General features: G+C 50.2%; 2 protein-coding genes across 3 annotated transcripts in view; one reads left to right on the forward strand and one right to left on the reverse strand.

The window, feature by feature from the left end:
• Positions 1 to 24792, reverse strand: part of LOC144094103 (cell adhesion molecule Dscam1-like) — a 519023-nt gene that overhangs the window by 291093 nt on the left and 203138 nt on the right. For both annotated transcript variants that reach the window (XM_077628014.1, XM_077628013.1), the window contains exons 17-26: positions 13576 to 13647; positions 13128 to 13278; positions 12757 to 12911; positions 9288 to 9419; positions 6073 to 6228; positions 3973 to 4043; positions 2661 to 2928; positions 1157 to 1303; positions 922 to 1074; positions 54 to 187 (exon numbers count right to left, since the gene is read on the reverse strand). In XM_077628014.1, coding sequence (XP_077484140.1) covers positions 54 to 187; positions 922 to 1074; positions 1157 to 1303; positions 2661 to 2928; positions 3973 to 4043; positions 6073 to 6228; positions 9288 to 9419; positions 12757 to 12911; positions 13128 to 13278; positions 13576 to 13647 — 1439 coding nt within the window. The remainder of the gene's footprint in view (positions 1 to 53; positions 188 to 921; positions 1075 to 1156; positions 1304 to 2660; positions 2929 to 3972; positions 4044 to 6072; positions 6229 to 9287; positions 9420 to 12756; positions 12912 to 13127; positions 13279 to 13575; positions 13648 to 24792) is intronic.
• LOC144094990 (uncharacterized) lies at positions 20510 to 21272 on the forward strand. Its single transcript, XM_077628834.1, has one exon. The coding sequence runs from the start codon at positions 20510 to 20512 to the stop codon at positions 21266 to 21268; it is 759 nt and encodes a 252-aa protein (XP_077484960.1). The 3' UTR covers positions 21269 to 21272.

Genomic DNA, 24792 nt, shown 5'->3' on the forward strand with positions numbered 1-24792 from the left:
GCAGCCGGAATGTCAGCAGTGAAATAAGTCGCACTGGGCATTTTTCAGCTGACCTGTTTGTCCAGTGTCTTGGCATAAATGGAGTACATTGTAATAAGGCCGTTGCGGTGAACGGGTGGCTTCCACACCACCAACAGCGAAGTAGCAGAAACGATCAGCACTTTGACGTCCTCAGGAGCATCCGGAACTGGCGGAGAAATAATAAGGTGGAACAGGCGCTTAGAGGAAAAGATCGGAAATGTGAGTGCCGGTTCCATAGAACGTTTCGTATTCCTCTGTCACACTGAACACTTGAAAAAAATCCTGAAGATCGGCATGAGCAAAGTACTCTTTCTCAAATTGCTTTGCTTTCATTTGATTCCTTTACTGCACAAAGTACATCAAAACAAAGCGAAATATGCTATTAATAAAGAATAATTGTGAATATGACATGGATAGCAGCACATTTTGTCACAGTGCGCATAACATTCATTTAACGCATGCCTCCTGAAGCATGACTGATAATCGCATAGAGTAAATGCGCGCAGTGATACAGTTTTTCACAGTTAAATGTCTTATTCTAGTTTAACGTTCACAAGTGAATGTGGAGCAGGACCACAATGAGAGCAGTACAGTGAAGGCAGTACCACAGTGCTGCAATTTCATATACAGCCTTCCTTTCCTTTCGGTGAAAACACACATTTACATTAACGTAGAGATACATTAGCAGTCCACGACAGAGAGAGAGGGCAGGAAGATGGGTGTCTTGACATCACAAAACAATGTGAATAAAGCATAGCCCCCCCCCCCCCCGCCCACCCTTCTTCGCTTTATGTTTACTGGTACACATTAGCAGCTGAGACAAGGAACATGGTTGGCTAATGATCGAATTTCCCAAATTTTCTGTTCAATTTTCCGCTCAGACCACAAATGCGGGCTCACCGTCCTCCAGCGTTCGGCAGAAGACCGGCTCGCTCTCGGCCCCCAGGCCGCGCTGAGTGAAGGCGGCCACCTGTATGAAGTAGTTGGTGTACTTGCGCAGGTCCACCAGCGTCGTCTCCTGGCCCGTCACGGCTTTCTCCTCGCGGCCGCGCTCTGCGATTGGAAGGGACCGCGCTCTCCGTGGAGCGGCTGGGGAGGGAGGAGTCCAGCGGATAGCGCAGCAAGCACCACTCACCCCTGGAGGCCGGCAACTGGGCGTACCAGATTCGGTAGCCCTGCAGGTAGCCGTGGATGGCGCTCTTGGGCGGAGGCTGCCACGTCACCCGGATGGACTCCGAGCTCAGCGGCGAGCACTGCACCTCTTGCGGAGCTTGGCTGGGAACTGCACCCCAAACCACAAAATCATGTGCGGCATTAAGCGCGGCTTTAGGCTAGCGCAAAAACACCGAGCACGATTCACAATTATTTTCAGTCCCATTTAAATATTTGCTAGGTTTGAAAGCACGCTCAATTAAGCGGCAACAATAAGAAGAATTGAGATGGCGAGACTAGCAAAGAAGGTGCCCATTACGCTATGAACGTGGAATGACCTAACAATCACTGAAACCGAGAAAAGCAAGGGAATTCAATGGCGCAAGGCTTTTTTCATACGAACAAAAGGAAGAAGGGTCCCGTTGGACCACAGAGTGAGCAAGAATGGATATCTTTTATGCGTAATATTTTTCGCGGCCAGAAATCGCTGCTACCGCGGTGCGGTCATATGCGGATTTTTGGTTTTTTACAATGGAAAGGTTCCGGACCAATGACACGAAGAAGGTGCTCTAAGATTTCTCACTTTGACTCTTTCATGTCGATCACTCCACCGTTTTCAAGACTGGACGCAGCACAGTGCGGTCTAGAGACGCGGAGTGTACTTCGGAAACCTGAGCGATTTTTTATACAGTGCATCGCTAGCTTCATTGGGGAACAGCAACCTAGGTTGCGCAAGCCCCACCACTGGCAGAACCCGGCAGCGTATTATAGTGGCGCGTCGCTTGACAACTGCACCACAGTGCCCAGAGTGGCATGAGCACTCCCAGGGATCGATGAATGTGAAGTGGAGAACATATTAATGAAGCATTAACTCATTAACGGTATCTCGTCATACGCTTAAGGCAGGGCTCGAGTCCAATTTCACCGATTTTTGCGTAAAACCTGCTCGGCATTGAAAACCGACCCTCGAGCGGAAACCCAAGTGAAAATTGGAGTGTTCGCGTACTTCATTCCCGTTCGGCCTGAGCGTGCCAAATCGTCCGTCATTTTTATTTCTAGCGTGAACGTATTCACATGATACGAAAACAAATGGTGGAAGTATTGGAAGCTCAACGAATGACGTGGCTGTGAGATTACGCGAAGTTACTCATACCACAGCGGATGAGATCCACGTACTTCGATTTTTTAACCTTTTTTCGTAGTGTGCTCATTACACGCATATAACAAGCGGCCAACGTTTTGATACCCTGTTGAACACACTCACACTGAGTTGGAGCCATGGCTAAATAGCTACAATGCCACTAGAAAAAGCAAGAGACATTTCTAAACAGCACTTGCGAAAGCGTCTTGTGCAGCGAAAGGGAAACCGGAATTATTCTAGATTCACAATTTGCAACGCCCCGCTTTACTAAGTATGTTTGACTTATTATGTGGCAAAAAGCGACCGCATGTGTTTGGCGTGGTTGCAACGCCCAGCGCGGACCCACCGTCGTCCAGCGTGGAGACGGCCACTTCGTCGGAGCGAGGCCCAGGTCCCGCGGCGTTGAACGCTTGCACGAGCACCACGTAGGGCGAGAACTTGCGCAGCGGTGACAGCAGCACTTCGGTGCGCACCGGCCCCGCCTCTGCCGACCCCGGCTGCTGCTGCTGGTCCAGCTGGAGCGTCTTGTACAGGTACGGGTCTCCCGGCTGGTCAAGCCGGTAGCCCACGTAGTAGCCCTTCAGCTCACCGTGCCATAGCTCACGCTCTGGGGGCTGTTCCAACAACCACGTTATAACTTATGAATTTATACTCTATGCACTATACTTATATATTTCTGTACTGACGTATAAGTTTATACTTTTTTTGCGCGAGCTCTTTTGTAAAGCGATGTGACTTATTTTAACTTTTGCTTTCTGGTGCAAGAACTCTTTCAAATAGCATGGTTCCGGAAGCTGCTGACGTGAAAAATTGTTACGGAAATCTGTGTGCGTGGAAAGAGCCATCGTCAGACATCTAGCCTCTGGCTCTTCCTTTTCTTTTCAGAACGTTACACATAAATGAATTTTTTAGGGCTGGCTTATGCCACGTCGCCAATTGACAAAGCAACAGTTTGAGTCACGGAAGTAAAAAAAAAAATATTTTGAGCAGCATATTTGTCGAAAGTCGTATTCTTGTGAAATCATTGAAAAATTGTATTCTTCGGTGTTTTTGGCTTAACTAAGCCATTATTGTTCCTTATCGTAGGATCTTCAGACCAATGGTGTAGACCAATGGTGGTGTAGTGCAGAAAGGTGCGGTGGCTGGACTAGTTGTTACAACATTCTATAAACAGTTAGTCGGCGCTCCTCACGTGCGCTTCTTTTTTGTGCCTTGTCCTATGCGCAGTTTTAACTTTAAGGAACATTCAGTTTCGTTCCGATCTGAGCGCATATCCCGAATGGCACCAAGCTATAGGCTACCACTCCGGATCATTCGTTCAGAGAATCGCACTCTATACCCTGAAAGTGCACTTGATAGCGGTGGTTTCGCCTCATTCTGGCAGCTATTTAAACGCCTTTCTGTGCATGCGCCTGGTTCTGCATGTCTGGTTTGGCTGCTAAGGTGTTATCCACTACTCATTGCCTCGCCGTTACTTAGTAATTTATTGAATGATTTCGTTCTCTATGCCGACAGTAACGTGGACACGAACTTCCGTGTTCCCGTGATAGCTGATTATACAAAGCCCACAACTACTAGAAAGTCTCATGGCTATACATGCATGCCAAGCACGCATCACGCTCTTTTTGCGTGTGTGCGACCTGTGCCTCAACGCTTACCTTCCAAGTGACCCGGATGGTCTGAGAGTCAACGGAGGCGGCTTTGACCTCAAGGGGTGGGCCTCCTGGAACTGCAGGCAAGACAGGAGAGTGGCAGAGGACTGATGTTAAAGACACGGCAAAAACATCGTTAAAGACAGCGCTAAAACTGCGTATGCCAGATATTGGTGCGCTCGGGTGACGGTACTCGTCGATTGTGCTGCGCAGTCATAAGGTGTCCTGTTTGATTGGCCGATCTCATGGTGTGCCACACATTCGTCTGGGACGATCACGAAATGATTGTGCGCAACCGTGCCACCGCCGAGACCGACGTTGGCGCACGGTCCGATCCCGTCGTGCAACGCGCGCGCTAGCCAGCTTCGCTACGAGACGTTGAGCATTGCAGCAGCGGCAACGAGGTTCCCATTGGCCGTTGCTTCATGCAATCCCAGACCGATTTATGCTAGCGTGCAGCTTAGTAGGCAGCCCGAGAGATGGCGGACATAGCGTACAGCTTATTTCAATAAAAAACAATTAACGAAAGCCGTAATGAACAGAGCAGCGTTGGCTAGAGAAAAAACAAGAGAATGTAACGCAGTAGCGCAGAAAAAGAACAGAAATTGAATTTTGGCACGATGCGTAACGTGGGCAACGTGTAACAGTCTAACCAATGATGCCTTAGGGTGTCAGAGTAGATCCAAAGAGAACGTTAGCCTAGCCGGGGGCTGGTAATTGTCATGTGGCGAGATTAGATTGGAAAGTTTGCTGCGACAGTGTGGCTAGGACGAGCGGTAGACAGCGCTAAGTTCAAGATTAGTAGGAGAGAGCCTTTCATACTTGCACGTAAGGAACCTAATTATGACGGCAATGAAGGAAAGATGGCCGGCGAAGATCAATTACTGAAAGGAGGGGCAAAGCTGCGAACGTCGTTGAGACTCCTGCTTTTCAGTCCTGTTATCACACAGTGGAATCATCATCGCCGCAGGTAAACAAGAAAGGTTGATTATAAATCGCAGTGCCAATCTGGACAGCTCTTCTTTCCATCTAGGGGCTGTATTCTAGAAGATTCTATTCCCTTTTCATTCTTCTCCCCCTCTAGATTTGGTAGATACCGTGTGCGCTGTGAGCACTTATAGCTAAATAGCAATGACAGTCAGCAACTTCAGTTTAAAGACGAAAATAGAAGATTGAAATTGAAAATTCCTTTTTCCAAAACATGGCCGCGGGCCCGTGCAACAAGTCAGGTAAAAAAGTGTTAAAATTGTCGGTGTGCAGCCGTGATTTTTTAGTACCAAGCATGTGCAGCTGCAAAATGTGTATAGCACCCGAAAACAACTATTCCCAGTTAATCCGACGCGTTTAAAGGTAAATCTGTACATCCTGTGCTTAGCTTATTCGGCTGGCGCTTGCCTCGCTTGTAAACGTTTTCAGCCTTCTTTAGTTGTCGTATAGTTGAGCTCATATGGACGATACTCATATGGACGATAGATGACGCGTAAATTATGAAGCAAAAATACGTTTGTAGCACGTGTTTGCGTGCTGTCATCTCTCCCAACAAGCGTGAACCACAGCCAGCCACAAAAGCTTGCACTGGATGCCTAGATGCCCACTAGATGCCTCTAGATGCTCACAAGATGCCCTGGAAAAAAGCAGCTGCTTTAGCGGTACTGCAATCACGGAGGCAACGGGCAAACAAAGCGCCGAAAGGACTGGGTGGAAAGGGTTCATGGAGCACGGGGGGCGTCGAGGGAGTCAAAATGCGCGAAATTTTATTAAGCCCGACTGAAATGATGAATGAATAGATATGTGCAAACTCAGAATTGTCGCTTTATGGGTTAAGCAGGTATGTGCCGTAGCAAGCACATTTTAACTAAAATGGAACAGTAATATTGACAAAACCGGTCGCAGAAGCACATGTTGGGTTCAATAACGTTCCAAGGCACAATGAAGAAGTTAGCCGGGAATTTCGGGAAAGGCTATCGCAGTTTTTTTTAGGTGGCTTTCGAGCACGTTTGAGTACAAGCCTTCAGACTAACGTCATCTCCGCATAATAGGGCCAAGCGGACGAGAGACTTTTGATACTTTGAGGTTCAGTGCATGAAAAGAAAAAAGGAGAGTTACCTTCGATCCCTGCTTTGACTTCCAGAGGCTCACTTGGGTCACCTATTCCGACGTCGTTCTCGGCCCGAACCTGGCAGCGATAGGTGAACGCAGGCCTTAGGGGCCGCACGGATACCCAGGTTGCAGAGCCCTCGACGGAAGCGTTTATGGCAGCACCTGCGTAAAGATGAAACATCCTTGGAGGTAAGAATAGCTTCATCCAAATTTCGCTCCTTGCAAAAAGCCGTGTTTGGCTCCCTGTGATCATGCTGATATTTGTTCGACTGGAAGACGCATTTACAGGTACAGAAAAATGAATTCAAAACGTTCCCGCCAGTCGATTCAAATGAGTGATGTCAAACTCAATAGCGACTCCGCAATCACTGTTTGGAGGTGAATAGCGGTGTGGCCTAACCTCAGAGATTCGCACGAGCAAAAAAAAAAAACTGTCTTGACGTCACCGAAGTTTGCTTGCGAAAACGGCTGGTGGTGGCAATAAGTGCATTTAATTTCAGTAACGTTGTCTAGCTGAAAAAAAGTCCGTTCCCTATGCAATCAGCCGTTGGGCCATTAGAACACGTGTCCCTTTTAAGCTGAGTGCCATATTCTTGACAGAAGACTGAGAAGAGTTGGCATTGAGTTTCGCCGTTTTTTTTTTCATTTTATGGACAAGCGCAAGTTACGTGATCATTCTACTTCCGACACGGGAGCTTTATGTGAGCGTGAGATACACCTTTCTTTCTACGGTCCACGTCTTTGAAAGCGGGTTTATCAAGACTAACAGTTTCTTTCGAGCTGTGCAAAAAGAAAAAAGAAAAAAGAAAGTTTCAAGCTCCAGAAACCCGGAGCCTCTGATACGGAGCAAAACAGTCAGGTTCTCAGCGTAGTTTGGTGTTTCTAACAATGAGATGTCAAAATTAATCAATGGGACAGAAAGGCGAGATATTGTCGGCGCTGGTTAAAAGCGACAGCTTGACTAAAACACCGACGAACGATTGATCCGATAGGCACTGGTACCTTGCTGGAGCGTGCCGAAGGAAATTAAAATCGGTACATGCCAAGCGTACAAGAAACAACAAACATTACCACATGAGCATACACGTAATTTTTTATTACTTTTCACAATTTTCGCTGTTCGAAGATTACCAAAACCGAGTGAGTGTACACACCTATATATTTTGTATCCTTGAACCTATGCTTATTAGGCATATGCGTAAAAGAGAGATTCTCTCTTTTTGTTTGAATGTTTGTTCTTATCTCACTTGTCTGCTGTCTGTGATGTCCATAGATTGTTGGTTAGACATGTTTCTGTGCTTTCATGTTTCAATGAAATTGGAAAGACGGAGATCTGTGCTGTATATATCCATATTTATTTTACATATACATAAGCACTGATCAGTCCACATACAAGCATGCATGCTTAAGTGGACAAATACAGGCGGTGCGGTGCTATGTAATATAATAATAAATTACACTTACACATACCCAGAAAATAAGGCCGCCACCGTCTGGAAGACATTGAAGTAACGAGTGCTAGCTTTATTGGCCATGCGGTTCGGACCCTGAGCGGTACGGAAACGTAACATAATGTTTCCACCTAGCGAAGTGATCGACGCCTAGCGCCATCTATCAGAGAAATTACGATGCACGTCTACCCGTTGTCGATTTACACCCCCTACAGGTGCGTCCCAAACGGAATTTTCTTCGTTTCGGGGGTAAAGGTTGGACTAGAATTCAGCTTGCGGTGCGATATGGTAACGCTTCAATTATTAGTAATTGCATGTATACAATGTTTACCCATTATTTAATTGTGCTTTTGTTTCTATAACGCAACCCATAGAGTTTTATATGCCTACCAAATTCGGTACACAACTCTCCCCGGATGGGTGCACCTTGTTGGTGTATATATAGAGTAACGAATTTATACAATACCGTGGTCCTGTAACAGGGCAGTTTACCTTTTCTGTTTCCGCTATTTCGTCCCCGGACGTCATAATCACATCGTTCCACCTCTATCCACCATATTGAACCGTGACGTCATCACTGGCACGCGACAGGTGGTTGTTTCTACAATGCTATTGTAGATGGCACTACAAGTCTCAATGTCAGAGGGGTTGTTTTCTAGTTGCTGCCAAAGATAGCGCTGTGATCTAAGGGTGATCAGAGGGCTCTGTGGAAAACAGGAATGCTGATGAAATCAGCACTGGGAACATACAGGATTTTTGAGCAGGAAATATAGGAAAATATCTATGATAATTGTAGGGGAAGCTCTTGGTTGCTTGAGACCAGGACGGGAGTTCTGCGGACTAAGACATATAGAGTCAGGTACCACGAGATAGACACGTTGTGCGTTGCGTGCGGAGAGGAGGAGGAAACGGCTGAACACTTGATACTTTTCTGTAAAGGGCGTCACTCTAGAGTGGAAAGCAGCGGGGTGGATTTATCCAAGGTATTGGGGTTTAAGGACAGTGCAGGGAAAGTAGATTTTAAGCGGGTAGAAGTAACCAAGCGAAGGTTATCTGATTGGTGGCTAAAATCAAGACAAGAGTAAAATTTCATAAGTCATGGCTAGGTGGCTTGAGCCACCGCCCGATTTAAAGGGTTCAGCCGTATCCGTCCGTCCGTCCGTCCGTCCGTCCGTCCGTCCGTCCGTCCGTCCGTCCGTCCGTCCGTCCGTCCGTCCATCCATCCGTCCATCCATCCGTCCATCCATCCATCCATCCATCCATCCATCCATCCATCCATCCATCCATCCATCCATCCATCCATCCATCCATCCATCCATCCGGTAGCAGACCCCATGAAATCACGAAACGTGCTGAGTAAGAGCTAACGCTCTTAAAACTCTGGATCTGGACACAAGCATTTTTTGAATAGGAAACAGTTGATAAACGCAATTTTTTCAGATATTGTAAGAATTCACCATAAAAATAAATATATCCGCAGATTTCCTGTCGGCAGACGTGCATTTGTTTCGTTATTAACGTTTTTGGAATCGTTCAAAGCATTCCCGTTTGTTTTCTATTGCTCGATGCGAGCGGCGGAAGCACTACAGACGAAACATTTTGCTGCATATCGGAGCAATGGACCATTTTCTTCTGTATTTTCATATCAGTAGGTTACTGTTCATCAATATTCAAAAATTGTATCCACAAATTTTGGACATGTTAGTTTACCATTAACGCCAATATGGGATACTGAAACCCCACAACAGCACTCGCTGGCGGAATACGTGCCTGATTCGGGCGAGCAGTGGACGTGATAGCGGGAGGCTGCGCTGTTCGCCCCCGCTGGCGGTGTCCAGCTCAGCTTGAACGAACGGCTCTTGACCTCGGTAGCCTTGAGGTTTGTTGGGGGCTCCGGGGGCTCTGCAGGAAGGGCGAGGCGCCGATGGATGAGCAATCCTACCATTTCGTGTGAAAATGCGTCTTCGACATGCATCTAGGACCACCAGCCGCGTGATGACATTGTTTTGAAAAAGCCTTCGCGCATATGGAGTGTACGCGCGGCGTGTTGGTGATTTCATGTCTCGCCGAATGCTTTTCATTATTCGCTTACCAAACATGAAGACGGACGCAGGGAGATAGAAAGTGAGAAACATCCTGCAAATGCAGCAGAAGAAAGACAACGCCTGCTTCACCGGAATGGGGAAAGTGCAGAAGGGATACAGGAGGGAGGGGCTACGCTGCGGGACACGGCGCATAGCAAATGTTCGGAAACAAGGTCCACATAACCTGCAATAAAACAATCACAATGCCATGAACTGAAAGACGAATGGAAAACATCAGACGAGGAAAAACACGAAAAATACAGCCACCCCTTCAGTGAAGGTTGCAACTTGGCCTACGGGGTCGGAGTTGGGAATGGGTAAACATGTGCACCAAACAAAACAAAGAGAAAGCAAAGAAAAAACTTGGAAAATTGCGGTGAACGTCAAAATAAGGCTAAAATATTAAACACCTTTGATATACTATGCTAATTTCTTTAGGATGACGTCACAGTAAATTCGGCAGTGTCGCGGTAGGCAGCTTGCACTCTTCAATCGAGCTTAAGATAGATATCAGCAGTTAGTATGGTGTTGTCCGCATCCTGCATGCGTTTGAAACGAGCATTTCGGCGCTTCCACGACCAACAAGAGTTGCGCATTCTAAGAAACTATAAAACAAAATTTATTCAAGGATTTAAAAGCCCCGCAAATCAAAGTCTATTTGCACGACTGACGTGGAAACTTTGCACCTGTCCTGAAGGCGCTTTATTTTTCTCTATCAAATATAAACTTGTGTGCACATGCAGAAAGTGCGAAGTCTGCTCTGGGCTCCCAGCAGAGGTGCCCACTTAAAATATCGGGAAAAAACCGACGGCTTTTGTAATGAAGAGCTGCCGAATGAACGAATGCCAGATTGTTGATACTGAAGGCGTCTCAAATGAAAGAAGAGAAGTAATTCAACAATTCAAGACTGCCAACGAAAATAATTTTTTTTGTCATAACTGCCGTACTTCCCGCCCACCCCTCATGTAATACCCCTTAAATGGGGCCTTTGAGGACTTAATAAATGAATGAATGAATGAATGAATGAATGAATGAATGAATGAATGAATGAATGAATGAATTCCGCTCGAAGATGTGCTCACAAAAATATGCGCGCAAATGATGCCGCGATTGTCGACTGTCGATCAGAAGCGCACAGGAAAATAAAATTCTCATGCAGTATATTTGGCGATGCTTACTTAATTCGGAAGGACTTCATGCGCCATTCCGGGAAATTTGTGACACTCTTCCCAAGTCTAAACACCCTTCAGAAATTCGTACAACATTAGATGAAAGCACCCGAAAGAAGGCAAATGATATTTTGTCGGCTGGGAAGGTCGTGATCACTGCATATGTGTGAACCAAAAAATCAACCTTATAGACTGCATGCTGAAGGCCGAACGAATAACAAGATAACAGGACAGCAGAGCAGTATAAAGGTACAATAACACAATGACATTGGACTGCCTGACTGAAGGGATGAAAAGAAAACCGCCCACCAAAGCAACTCTCTCCCTCATATATCAATTACAGTAAAATTCGTTCCAACACAACTGCCTATTTGTCTCTCGACCATGATATTCTTTGGGTTTGGCGCGTCTCAAATCCTCTTGCTCGCAAGCTTCAGCCTCTGAGGAGGTAGAAACAAATTCTGTCCAATGATTATGCTATCGCTGCCGTCAATGCATACTTACAGCGTTGGACAATGCCTGCTTTTTTAAAGGGATTAAGATAACTGGAATCTTGGAAAAGTGTGTAGTCTTCGATTGAAGATGTGTTCAGACATGACATTGATTGTGTGCAGAAAAGTGTGCTTAAGGTGCATATATACCAGATTACTGACCCCCCCCCCCCACAAAAAAAAAAAGAACATAGCCCAAAGTTTCACGCCATACAGATCGTTCACTAGTGGACGATGACACATGAGGCACAACAAAGGTTAATGTAAAGCACACGCTTCGAGAAAAAAAAGCAGAGGGAACACGGCGTAAAAGGAAGTCGTCTAGGGTGGCGCGATGTAAAGCTAGTTTCCAGTGTTCTGATATATGTTCGGGATGAATGAGGTGAAATGTGGGGCAACGCAAGTTAGACGAATGCCTTTACAGAACTGCAGTCAGGAGAATACGAACTATAAGTACCTCTGCCGCAGCTGATGCTCAGTGACCCTTACGCAGCCAACGTTCAGCTTAAAACAGGTCTAAGGCTTAGGGCTAAATATCATCTGCAAAGGTAAAGCGGTACATTTCACCACAAGCCGTGCTCATCTCGGTGTTGTTTGAGAAGGGAACGGAGACCAAACAGTTGGACACGGTTACAACGAGGCAAAGCTGCGATGTGAGATCCCAGTTGCAAGTCCTACTAGAAGGATACTAGAAGATACTATAGAGTGATGCGCGTCTTCACCTAGTCAACTCTGTGGGGATCTGCTTGGCAGATAGAAATATATGAGAGACGAAATCTAACTAGTCGTGGAATAACTGTTACGCTCGACAGGGCTGTCAGTACTACCTCTCTGCAAGGGCGAACAGTTACACGAAAGTAGTTAACGATAGAACGCCTGAGGTAAGGTGCCGAAGCTCGTGCGCCACTGCCTCATCAATTACTGCCAACTCTTTCCCTGTAGACGGCGCGTGGTAAGGTACGGAGGTGACACCCGGCGCATTTGTTACAGGCAGGTGCTTCGGTGAAATTTTCAGTCCTTCCAGAACAGCTGCCATGAATACAAGAGTCGAAATAAAAATTATAAAATGCTTTGTCGCTTTGTCTTAACGGCAGAGTTTTTTCTACATTATTTTAGCATATATCTGCAGTGCTGTAGCACTTTTTGTAGTAATTTTATGAGTTGTGCTGCTACGACTGTAATACTATTGTAATTTCTGTTATTATTACAAGTTCATGGCCAAATGTATTACAGCAATGTATTCACAAGAGAAAATTTTAGGTCGTGATTTTCAACAGGGATGTGAGTGTCTAAGCAGACGTAATGTAGAAAAATAGACTTTGAGACATTTTAAAAATTCTAGTAGAAGAAAGCGGCTAAACGCCAGATGATTTAGGAGCGCTTGTTCATCCACCAAAATACGGTGCCGTTCAATGCCTTCGAGCCCAGGAAGGAGAAACAAATACCTTGCAGTTTATGCAAGGAGACAGGCATTCAGTAACACCGCCGAAATCACCTTGCACGATGAGCTTGATGTTTAGGTCGTCAGCGCCGTACGCGTTCGACGCATGGCAGGTGAACAGCGCCGCGTCTCGGCGCTCCACTTTGGAGATCACCAGAAGCGAGGCGGCGTGCTTCGGAGATGTAGGCGTCTCCTCCCGAAACGTGTACCTGCGTTATACCAGAAGGTTGTATGGAAAAGGGCAGTACAGCTGAGTCCCGCGGTTAGAATTCTCACAGACACATCGCGGTCGGCAAACGTAGTGAAATAGTCAGTCTGCATTCATCACTGCCATCTAGCCTTTTCTTCCGTACCTGCTTTTAGTATAGTTATGGCTGATAAGACAGTTGATAGTTCTTTTATACGAAAGTGCACATCACTCTCACCGCGGTTCCGTCGACGGTGGACCCAGCGGCTGGCCGTCCCGTGCCCACGTGAGCGTGATAGGTGCGTCCCCCTGTGCCTTGCAGCGCAAGCGGACCGAGTCGCCGCGCCGCACTGCTTCACTGCGAAACTTGGCAGCAAAGTGGGGCCCGGCTTGGGAGGAGAATGCAGGTGCGCGTGTCAGGGCATATATATAATCACGGAGACTTTTGTGCACGGATAGGGCAAATTGGAGTTTCGCGACTTCCACATACACAACTTGAATGCTTGTTCATGGCACATATTCTCTCTACGACGCGAAATATCAGTGGCAAATATTATAGCGCTAGTAGACAAGGTCTGCTTGGAACAACTTATGATGTTCACTGTCAGAAGTTAATTATAGATTATTCTATGAAACCCATCAGAGAAGAGCTTTGATTGAGACAGGTATGGCTGCTCTGTACGTACCATGGACTTTGAGATGAACGAGCTTGCTTAACCCTGATCTGATCCCGTTCGTTGCTTGACAAAGGTAGCGACCTGAAACCAAACAATTAAAAAATTCCTGCAAGGTTCGTTTAATGTATAAAGAGTTACATTACCGGATAATTATATTGCAACTAATAATAAAGTTCGGTAGTGCATGCCACACTACCGCAATTCGGAAGTTTTCAAAGGAAGTTGCTGCAAGCTTTATTTTGTTACTTTGGATGCAAGCATGGACACATCAAGAGATTATTTATGACGACGAACTACATCACGCCACCAGCGAGAGAGATATCCACCATTAAACGCGACCCCATCACTCAAGTGCACAGCTCGCATCACTTATGCGGACGGGCCTTCCGGCTTCGCCTTCTGGAAAATCATGCGCCCAGGCCTGCTACGGCCGCATCTCTCTTAAAAGGTCAATTAACAGACGCATGTGTAGCGAAGATTTCAAACAAAAATGAAAATTAGGGAACAATTATATACAAATTACTGCGCGAAAAAATTGATTTTAGTGAGCTTTTAACGATTCTGCCTCTAAATCTAACGCCACGCTGTTGTACGAGCACCGCGCGTGGGCTTCAAGGCCTGAAAAAGCACTTCCCAGTAACAACCACAGCGAAGTTTTAATGAATGCGGGACATGATACTAAATGAACACTTCCTGAAAGGGGGGGGGGGGGGGCTTAATATTGCCACGTGCCTAGCTCCGCGCGACAGCCTTGTTTGGTGCCGACGACGACGAAGCGGTTGTTGTGGGCACGAGCGGCGCGCTGGTGCTGGTCTCTGTGACTCTGTGATCGGAACGGCATGCCGACCTTATTCTCTGGTCCTCGGCAACGTGTACCTTCCCTGTGACTTCAGTCGTGACACTGGTGGAGGTGCCATCGATGATCCCTTCTCCTGCGCACGATCCTACGCGGCCGCCTCTCGTGACCACTCCTGTTCATCGTACCAGCCGACGGCTCCGAGGCTTGCCCCCCGAGGCCTTCGCTCTTGACGAAGAGACCCTAGCTGTGGCAACGACACCGCCCGCCCGTACCATGACTGTCCCTTCCACCCCTTCGTCCTGTCTCATCCTTCAGACCCCACGCACCCCTAAACCATTTCACGGTGAGCAGTTTGAAGACGCCGAGGACTGGCTAGCTCACTACGAAAGGGTCGCGACGTTTAACGGCTGGGACGACGCTGCGAAAATGCGGAACGTCTACTTCAGCCTTGAGGACGCTGCTCGGACATGGTTCGAGAACCGCGAGGCCACATTCTCTACGTGACCGGCCTTCCGAAGCCAGCTCCTCGGTACGTACGCCAACAGTGACCGCCGAGAGAATGCCGAGCGTGCCCTAACCTCTCGAGTTCAGCGTCAGAACGAAGGGGTCGCAATGTACGTTGAAGACGTCACGCGTCTTTGCCATCGCGCCGACCCGTCCATGAGTGAGGAGAAGAACGTGCGGCACCTGATGCAGGGCGTCAAAGAACAGCTTTTTTCCGGCCTCGTGCGGAACCCGCCCACCACAGTCGCGGCGTTTCTGGCTGAGGCTGTGACCATGGAGAAACTGCTACAGCAGCGATGCAGCCAGTACGGTCGGCCGCTGAATTCCATCTCCACACTACCGCCGTCTGACCGAACCGACTACAATCCCAGGCAAGATATGAGCTCCCTTTGCGACCTCATTCGCACCGTGGTTCGCGAGGAGCTCCAGCAACTTCATGGATCATTTACTCCTGGTGCAGCTTCCCTGGCCAGCATCATCCGTGAGGAGGTCCAGAACGCACTCACGCCACCGACAAGTACAGTCGTTCCACCACCACCCCCGGGCCCCACCCAGCGGATGACTTATGCTGATGTCACACGCCGCCCAGCCCTGCTACCTACCTCTTCGCCTTACACGCAACCTCAGGTCGCTGTGCACGCTGCGGAACCGCTGCCCCTTTGGGCAGATCGGCGCCAGGCGCCCCGGAAGACTGATCTCTGGCGCGCTCCAGATAACCGCCCTCTCTGCTACCACTGTGGCGAAGCAGGTCACCTCTACCGGCAGTGCCCTTATCGTCAGATGGGCCTTAGAGGATTTTCCCCCGACAGCCCTCGTCCACGGCCTGGTCAGCGGCCTCAGGACATCGCCGAGTACGTCACCCGCCAGCGTAGTCTGCCACATTCTCCTCGTCGCGAGTCGCGCTCGCCTTCGCCTCGTCGTTCTTCGCCTTCTGGGCCACGGTATACCGCTGGACGCCGTGGTTCCTCGAGCTCTCATCGGGAAAACTAGCTCCGGCGACCATTGGGGGCGAGGCCGCCGCACACCGATTCGCCGTAAAGCTTCCACCGCCGCACCGCTCGATTCGCCCCGACGTCGAACGCCGAATTCCTGTCCAGTTTTCGCCGCACAGACCAGATCGCCCCGATGTCGTCCGCATCGCCGACCAGTTATCACCGCCGTGTCGCTTAAATTGTCCCGACGCCGACCACCCAACCGCCGTCCAGCTTCCGCCGCCACACCGCTCACTTCACTCTGAACCGACGTCGACAGGCCCTGGTCTTGGCCGGGTCTCCCTGGACATCCCTGTTTTCGTCGACACGAAGGAGGTCAGCGCTTTAGTTGATACGGGAGCCGATTATTCTATCCTTAGGGGGCGGCTTACAAGGACACTGAAAAAGGTGGTGACGCCATGGAACGGACCAGACATACGGACGGCAGGCGGACATGTGGTTGCACCACTGGGTATGTGTACAGCCCGGGTTACGGTGCGAGGCTGCACATTTGTTGCGACTTTTCTTGTTCTACGCGAATGCTCTCGTGATGTTATTCTTGGCATCGACTTCCTTCGTGAGCACGGTGCCACTATAGATCTACCGAACCGCTTGGTGACGTTTTCCGCCAAACTGGCCACTGAAAGGCATGAGTACCGCCTGTCCCACTCCACGCTGCGAGTCGCCGATGATAGCCTCACAGTGCCACCACGTGCCAGCATCCTCGCCAGAGTTACTTGTGAGGAGCCACATCACGGCCTCCGGGTTGTTGAGCCTAATGTCTCCCTCTCACTCGCCTTGGGAGTTTCTGTGGCAAGAGGTCTTTGTTTCCTTTGTGGAAGAGAGACGGAGGTGCTTGTCACCAATTTCTCCAATGAACATCGACATCTGTTCCGTGGCACTGTCATCGGTTACGTCGACCATCTGCACGAAGTCGCCGATTGTTTTGCTTCAGAGGAAGCTACGCCTAGCACTGAACCGGATGATGCCGTACACGCTGTCGACATCAATTCTAGCCTTTCCTCCGTTGAAAAGAGGCAACTCCAAGATCTATTGCTGGAGTTTCGTGTGTGCTTCACGTCTTCATCTAAAGTGCAGCAAACGTCGGTAATTAAACACCGGATTATCACGCATGAAGGCACTCGACCCATCCATCAGCAGCCCTATCGTGTGTCTCCTCGGGAGAGAGACGCTATCCAACAGCAAGTCAAGGAGATGCTCGCCGATGGCGTCATTCAACCTGCAAGCAGCCCATGGTCGTCGCCTGTAGTCCTCGTTAAAAAGAAATACGGAACACTTCGTTTCTGCGTTGACTATCGGAAACTTAACAGTATGACAAAGAAGGACGTCTATCCGCTGCCACGGATTGACGACTCTCTCGACCGACTTCGCCGAGCCAAGTACTACTCCTCCATTGACCTCAGGAGTGGTTATGGGCAAATTGAAGTTGATGAGAGGGACCGTGAAAAAACTGCCTTCGTAACACCAGATGGGCTCTATGAATTCCGCGTCCTCCCATTCGGGCTCTGCTGTGCTCCTGCCACCTTCCAGCGGATGATGGACACTGTGCTCACAGGTCTTAAGTGGCAGACATGCCTTGTTTATCTCGACGACGTGATAATTTTTTCACCGACGTTCACAGAACACCTGCGCCGCCTGAGAACTGTTCTAGAAGCTGTCCGGTCTGCCAACCTTTCTCTCAAGCCTCAAAAGTGCCACTTCGGGTTCACCGAATTGAAGTTTCTTGGCCACATCGTGAGTGCAGATGGCATCCGAGCTGACCCTGAGAAACTTGCTGCCGTTGCTGCCTTTCCCGTCCCCGCCCACAAAAAAGCAGTCCGACGGTTTTTGGGGCTGTGCTCCTATTATCGTCGCTTTATCAAACACTTTGCACAGATGGCCAGCCCTCTGACTCTCCTAACTCGAGATGACGCATCATTTTCCTGGGGCGCCGAGCAGCAGATGGCTTTCGACGAGTTACGACGCCGGCTCCAGTCACCCCCGATCCTGGCACATTTCGACGATGATGCCGACACAGAGTTACACACGGATGCGAGCAACGTCGGCCTTGGTGCCGTTCTAGTTCAGCATCAAGACGGGGTCGAGAAAGTAATTGCCTACGCCAGCCGTGCACTTTCCCGTGCAGAGTGTAACTATTCCACCACTGAAAAAGAATGTTTGGCGGTAGTATGGGTCGCTGCCAAGTTCCGCCCGTACCTTTATGGCCGACCGTTTCGTGTCATCACTGACCATCACTCCTTGTGTTGGCTGTAAAACTTAAAGGATCCTTGTGGCCGCTTAGCACGTTGGGCATTGCGCCTGCAGGAGTTCGATTTCGATGTTATTTATAAGTCTGGCCCGAAGCACACCGATGCTGATAGCCTGTCCCGCGCGCCCGTCGGCCTTCCTTCGTCAGATGCCACCGACGACGATAGCTTCCTCGGAGCAGTCACTACGTCCGATCTCGCCTCCAAACAGCGTGCCGACGACGAGCTGCGACTGATTATTGACACTCTTGAAGGTGGGCATCCTACAATACCCCGGTATCTTGCTCGGGGGTTGTCGTCGTATTGCCTCCACAATGGGGTGCCTTATAAGAAGAATTCTACGTCGAGTGCGAAAACATACCTGCTAGTCATACCGGCTGATCTAAGGCACGAAATCCTCCTGGCCTGCCACGACGAACCAACTTCAGGGCATCTTGGCTTTACACGCACCCTAAACCGAGTCCGGCAGAACTATTACTGGCCACATCTTTCTCCCAGCGTTAGACGTTACGTACAGACTTGTCGACAATGCCAGCGGCGAAAAAAACCCACGCTCAAGCCATCCGGTATGTTGCAATCTATTGAACCACCCCTCACACCCTTCGAGCAAGTGGGCATAGACCTTTTAGGCCCATTTCCTTTATCCTCGAACGGATACAAGTGGATCGTAGTCGCCACAGACTACTTAACACGCTACGCCGAAACGAAGGCCCTTGCCCGAGGTACTGCCGGCGAAGTTGCTCGATTCTTTATGAACGACATTGTGCTCAGACACGGTGCACCGTCGACCATCATTACTGACCGAGGAAAGGCGTTTACAGCTCGGCTACTGCGGGACACCTTAACTCTCAGCCATACCGAGCATCGCACAACAACAGCGTATCACCCTCAGACAAATGGATTAACGGAACGACTAAACAAAACTTTGGCGGACATGATCTCAATGTACATCGACGTCGAACATAAAATGTGGGACGAGATCCTGCCGTATGTCACCTTCGCCTACAATACGGCGCCGCAGGAAACCACGAAGTTTACGCCGTTCCGTCTCGTATATGGCAGAGAGGCCCGCACGATGTTGGACGCGATGCTCCCGTGCGGGGAAGAAGCGGTCGAACCCGATGCCGCCCATTTCGCAGAACAGGCCGAGCAAGCCCGTCAGCTGGCCCGCCTGCACATCAAGGAGCAGCATGCCACCGACGCTCGCCACTATAACCTCCGGCACAGGGAAGTCCACTACGAACCAGGGGCCAAGTGTGGGTGTGGACCCCCGTGCGCCACAAAGGCTTGAGCGAGAAACTACTCCACCGCTATTTCGGACCCTATAAAGTCCTGCGCCGCTTAAACAACGTTAATTACGAATTCATTCCAGATGGAACTGTGACCGTCAGTGTTCGACGCCAGCGGCCTGAAATTGTGCATGTGGTGCGCTTAAAGCCATACTTTTCGCGCGACTGAGCGCTTCCTGCAAGTGAAACCTTGCGTTATTGTACAGTTCGCCTCATTTTTTTTCTTCCTCTCTCCTTGTCATCGGGACGATGTTTTCTTTCACGGGGGGGGGGGGGGGGGAATAATGCCACTTGCCTAGCACCGCGCGACAGCCTTGTTTGGTGCCGACGACGACGAAGCGGTTGTTGTGGGCACGAGCGGCGCGCTGGTGCTGGTCTCTGACTCTGTGATCGGAACGGCAAGCCGACCTTATTCTCTGGTCCTCGGCAACGTGTACCTTCCCTGTGACTTCAGCCGTGACAATATGTTCGCTGAAAGAACCTGGGAACTTGCTCAATAAGATTGCCAGCTCTGCCACTGCCGAAAGCTGCCGAAATAATTTTTTGTTCTCGTTGAAATACTGACACGTGTCATTTATTTTTATCGGGCGACCACGTTTCGCCGCCTAACAAGTGTTATCGCACAGCGCGGGACGCGCCTGCATCTATCCGAAGTTTCTTGCAAGTCATCGATGCTTCTATTCGCTGTCTGTTGTAGACGAACCTTATGTTATCTGATTTCATCGCCTGACGCGAATGGTGTAGAACTTTGTGGAAGGCACGCGGGTCCCAACGATTAGTCTGGAACATTCGACGACTGCTATATAACAGCCGACGCGCTTGACCCGCGGATCAGATTTTAGACGATCGCCGACCGTGCTCGCCGCTACCGTTGTATTTTGCTTCTTGTTTAAATTACATTATGTACTGTTCGTGACTGCCAGTGTTCTTATGTAAATGTGGTCTGGTGTACCAATAAATTCTCTTTATACCGTTGTGCTGTAAGTGTAGCCTCTTTTTGGGCACAGGTTCACCCAATAAAAGTTAGTTTTGTCTTTCACAGTATTGCTACTGTGTTCTTCAACGTCACCACCACGTGACATCTGGTGGAGGTGCTTCTTTTTTGTTTTGTTCATGTACCGGACGCCCCCGACAAGCCGTGATCCAAGCCCGGACCGCAAAGATAACACCAACGTAGTCCCGGACAATCGAGCAAGCCGCCGTCTTCAACAGCTGCCCCCGGAGCACGGACTTCTACCTAAGAAGACCAAGAAGATTGTGGCCGAGGCAACCATAATGGCAGCCCCAGCGTCCCCCATCGTGCTGCAGCAGCCCAGGGAACCACCGACGTTCCGCGGTTCCACATTTGAGGACCCGGAAAGCTGGCTGGAACCGTATGAAAGGGTCGCTACGTTTAACAGCTGGGCAAGGGACGACAAGCTGCGACAAGTCTATTTCGCATTGGAGGGCGCCGCCAGGACGTGGTTCGAGAATCGAGAAGCCACCTTGACGACGTGGGACCTGTTCCGAAGCAGCTTCCTGCAAACATTTACAAGCGTCCTGCGAAAAGAGCGAGCCCAAGTTCTACTGGAGACCAGAGCGCAGCTGCCGAATGAGACGATCGCAATCTTCACTGAGGAAATGAGCCGTCTGTTCCGGCACGCCGACCCGGAAATGTCCGAAGAGAAGAAAGTCCGCCTGCTGATGCGTGGTGTAAAGGAGGAACTTTTCGGCGCAATGACACGAAGCCCACCGACGACTGTAGAAGAGTTCCTTCGCGAGGCCACCAGCATTGAGAAGACACTCGAAATGAGGAACCGACAATACAACCGCCGCACGAACTCGACAAACTACGCCGGAGTTCAGTCACTGGCCACCGACGACCTGCGCTAGACCATCAGGGCAGTCGTACGAGAGGAGCTTCAAAGGATCTTCCCTTCATCACAACCTCAAGTGGCCTCAGTCGCCGAAATTGTCAAAGAAGAAGTCCAGCGATCGCTGGGAGTTCGCGAGGTACATACACAATCATCGCAGCCCCAGCCAGACGCGCTGACCTACGCCGCCGTCGCCCGCCGTCAAGGTCCCCCTCCACGACCGCGCCAGGACCCTGTAACGCAGCAATTCCGTCGACCACCGCCGCCGCCACCAACACGCCCACCCTTCGACTAGCGCAGCTACCCGAGGAAGACAGACGTTTGGCGCGCTCCTGATCACCGCCCGCTCTGCTACCACTGCGGGGAAGCCGGCCATTGTACCGCCGATGCCCATACCGCGACCTGGGATTACGAGGGTTCGCCGTCGACGCACCGTGCCCTCGGGGAGGCGAACGCCCTCGTGTCATCGCCGACTACCTCGCCGCTACTCAGTGGAGCCCTCAACGGCCATCCCGGTCGCCGTCACCAGGCCGCTACCTGTCGCCGCAGCGCCGTCCGTACAATGGCCCAGCACGGGGCCGCTCTGCGAGCCCATATCCGGAAAACTAAAAGCAGCAACCGATGGAGGTGCGGTTGCTGTTCGTCGAACTGACGAAGATACTCCTCCGCCGCCGACGAAGACGACGCAGAGACCACCTCGACGACATAATAACGACACGCCGCCGTCCCGACGAAGTCAGGAAGCCAAGAATACACCGACGAAAGGCGACTTCACGACGCGACGTTCCAACTTCAGTTCATCACGACGCAGCCGTGATCCGGCGCCAAGACCTAACTGCAACGCCAGACAAAGAACCACCGACCTCGACGTGCTTCTCGACGGCCACGCAGTTACCGCCTTAGTGGACACAGGTGTGATTACTCCGTAATGAGTGGACACATCACCGCCCAGTTGAAGAAAGTTAAGACCGCATGGGAAGGCCCTCAAATTCGGACCGCTGGAGGACACCTCATCACACCGACTGGAATCTGCACGGCAAGAATAACCATTCATGACCGCACTTACACTGCCACCTTCGTTATCCTCCAACAGTGTTCACGAGACGTCATTCTCGGTATGGACTTCCTGAACCAACACGGCGCAATCATCGACCTGAAGTCGAAGTGAATAACGCTGTCGGAAGATAAAGCAATACCGCCGGAGAGCCCTCGTAGTCACCACGCCTTGAGTGTGCTCGAAGATCAAGTGAGCATCCCGCCTCACTCCAGCATTGTTATTTCGGTCGCCACCGAAATACCCACTGATGTAGAAGGTGTCGTCGAAGGCGACCAGCGTCTACTGCTAGACCGTGAAATTTGCGTCGCAAGAGGGATCGCTCAACTGCATGGAGGGAAAACTGAAGTGTTGCTGACAAACTTCAGCCAGGAGTTCAAGCACATCAACAAGGGCACGACGATCGCATACATCGAGAAAATTCTGGAAACCAGTAATGCGTTTGTCCTCTCGGATTCCGCCGCATCTACCCCGACGACCATGGTTCCCGAACCAGACTACAACATTAATCCAAGTCTCCCCGTGATTAAGCAACAGCAGCTCAGAAGTCTGCTCCGACGATACAAAGGCTGCTTTTCGACGTCATCGAGGATTCGACAAACACCAGTCGCCAAGCATCGCATAATCACCGAGGAGTGCGCTCGACCACTCCGCCAGAGCCCTTACCGAATTTCGCCGCGAGAACGTGAAGCGATAAGAGAACAAGTCGACGAAATGGTGCGCGACGACATCATTCAGCCGTCGAAAAGCCCGTGGGCATCCCCTGTTGTCCTGGTGAAGAAAAAGGACGGAACCCTACGTTTCTGCGTCGATTATCGTCGTCTGAACAAGATCACGAAGAAGGACGTATACCCCCTCCCACGGATAGACGACGAATTGGATCGGCTCTGCAACGCAAAATACTTCTCGTCGATGGACCTCAAGTCTGGCTATTGGCAAATAGAAGTCGTCGAAAAAGATCGCGAAAAGACCGCCTTCATCACCCCAGACGGCCTCTACGAGTTCAAGGTTATGCCATTTGGACTGTGCTCGGGGCCTGCAACGTTCCAGCGCGTGATGGACACGGTTTTAGCAGGATTGAAGTGGCAGACCTGTCTCGTTTACTTGGATGACGTCGTTGTCTTCGCCGCAAATTTCGACGATCACCTTAGGCGACTTGCCACAGTATTAGAGGCCATCGAGTCATCAGGGCTCACTCTGAAGCCAGAAAAGTGCCGCTTCGCTTACGATGAGCTTCTGTTCCTAGGTCACATCATCAGCAAGTCTGGAGTCCACCCTGACCCACAGAAGACAGCTGCCATCGCAGAGTTCCCGCAGCCCATCGACAAGAAGGCAGTGCGTAGATTTCTTGGCATGTGTGCCTACTACAGGCGATTTGTCAAGGACTTTTCACGCATCGCTGAGCCGTTGACACAGCTCACTAAATGTGACCTCGAGTTCAAGTGGGAAACGCCGCAGGCCGACGCATTTCAAGAACTCAAACGATGCATGCAGTCACCGCCCGTACTTGCGCACTTCGACGAGCACACCGATACCGAAATCCACACTGACGCCAGTAGACTAGGCCTCGGTGCCGTCCTAGTCCAGAGAAAAGATGGGCATGAACACATGATAGCTTACTCTAGCCGGTCGTTATCAAAAGCGGAAGGCAATTTTTCTACAACCGAAAAGGAATGCCTCGCCATCGTTTGGGCAACAGAGAAATTTCGCCCTTACCTATATGGCAGGCCATTCAAAGTGGTCAGCGACCACCATGCATTGTGTTGGCTAGCTAACTTAAAGGACCCTTCAGGACGGCTGGCACGGTGGAGCCCCAGACTACAAGAATACGACATCATTGTAACCTACAAGTCCGGACGAAAGCACTCAGATGCCGATTGCCTAACACGCGCCCCCATTGACCCGCCGCCGCAAGATGACGAGGATGACGACGCCTACCTTAGAATAATAAACGCGGAAGACTTCGCCGAACAGCAACGAGGAGACCCGGAGCTAAAAGCCCTAGTCGATTATTTGGAAGGGCACACCGACGTTGACCCTAGGGCATTTAAGCGTGGATTGTCTTCGTTCACGCTTCAAAACAACCTACTCGTGAAGAAGAACTTCTCACCAGTCCGCGCCAACTATCTTCTTGTTGTTCCGTCGGCGCTGCGTCCAGAAGTACTGCACGCCCTACATGACGATCCGACCGCTGGGCACCTCGGTTTCTCTCAGACGCATCAAGGATACAAGAAAAATATTACTGGCCGCACCTAACCGCCGATGTCGCCCGTTACGTCAAGACATGCCGAGACTGTCAGCGACGCAAGACATACCGACAAGGCCAGCGGGATTACTACAGCCGATCAAGCCTCCTTACCGACCTTTTCAGCAGATCGGGATGGACTTGTTGGGACCGTTTCCGACATCAACTTCCGGAAATAAGTGGATCGTCGTGGCGACGGACTATCTCACCCGCTTCGCTGAAACTAAAGCTCTGCCGAAAGGCA

This window comes from Amblyomma americanum, chromosome 6, assembly GCF_052857255.1.
Source record: "Amblyomma americanum isolate KBUSLIRL-KWMA chromosome 6, ASM5285725v1, whole genome shotgun sequence".
NCBI lineage: Eukaryota > Metazoa > Arthropoda > Arachnida > Ixodida > Ixodidae > Amblyomma > Amblyomma americanum.

Excerpts from the sequence above, each read along its gene's own strand:
- LOC144094990 (XM_077628834.1), top strand. The coding sequence starts at position 20,510 with ATGTACCGGACGCCCCCGACAAGCCGTGATCCAAGCCCGGACCGCAAA.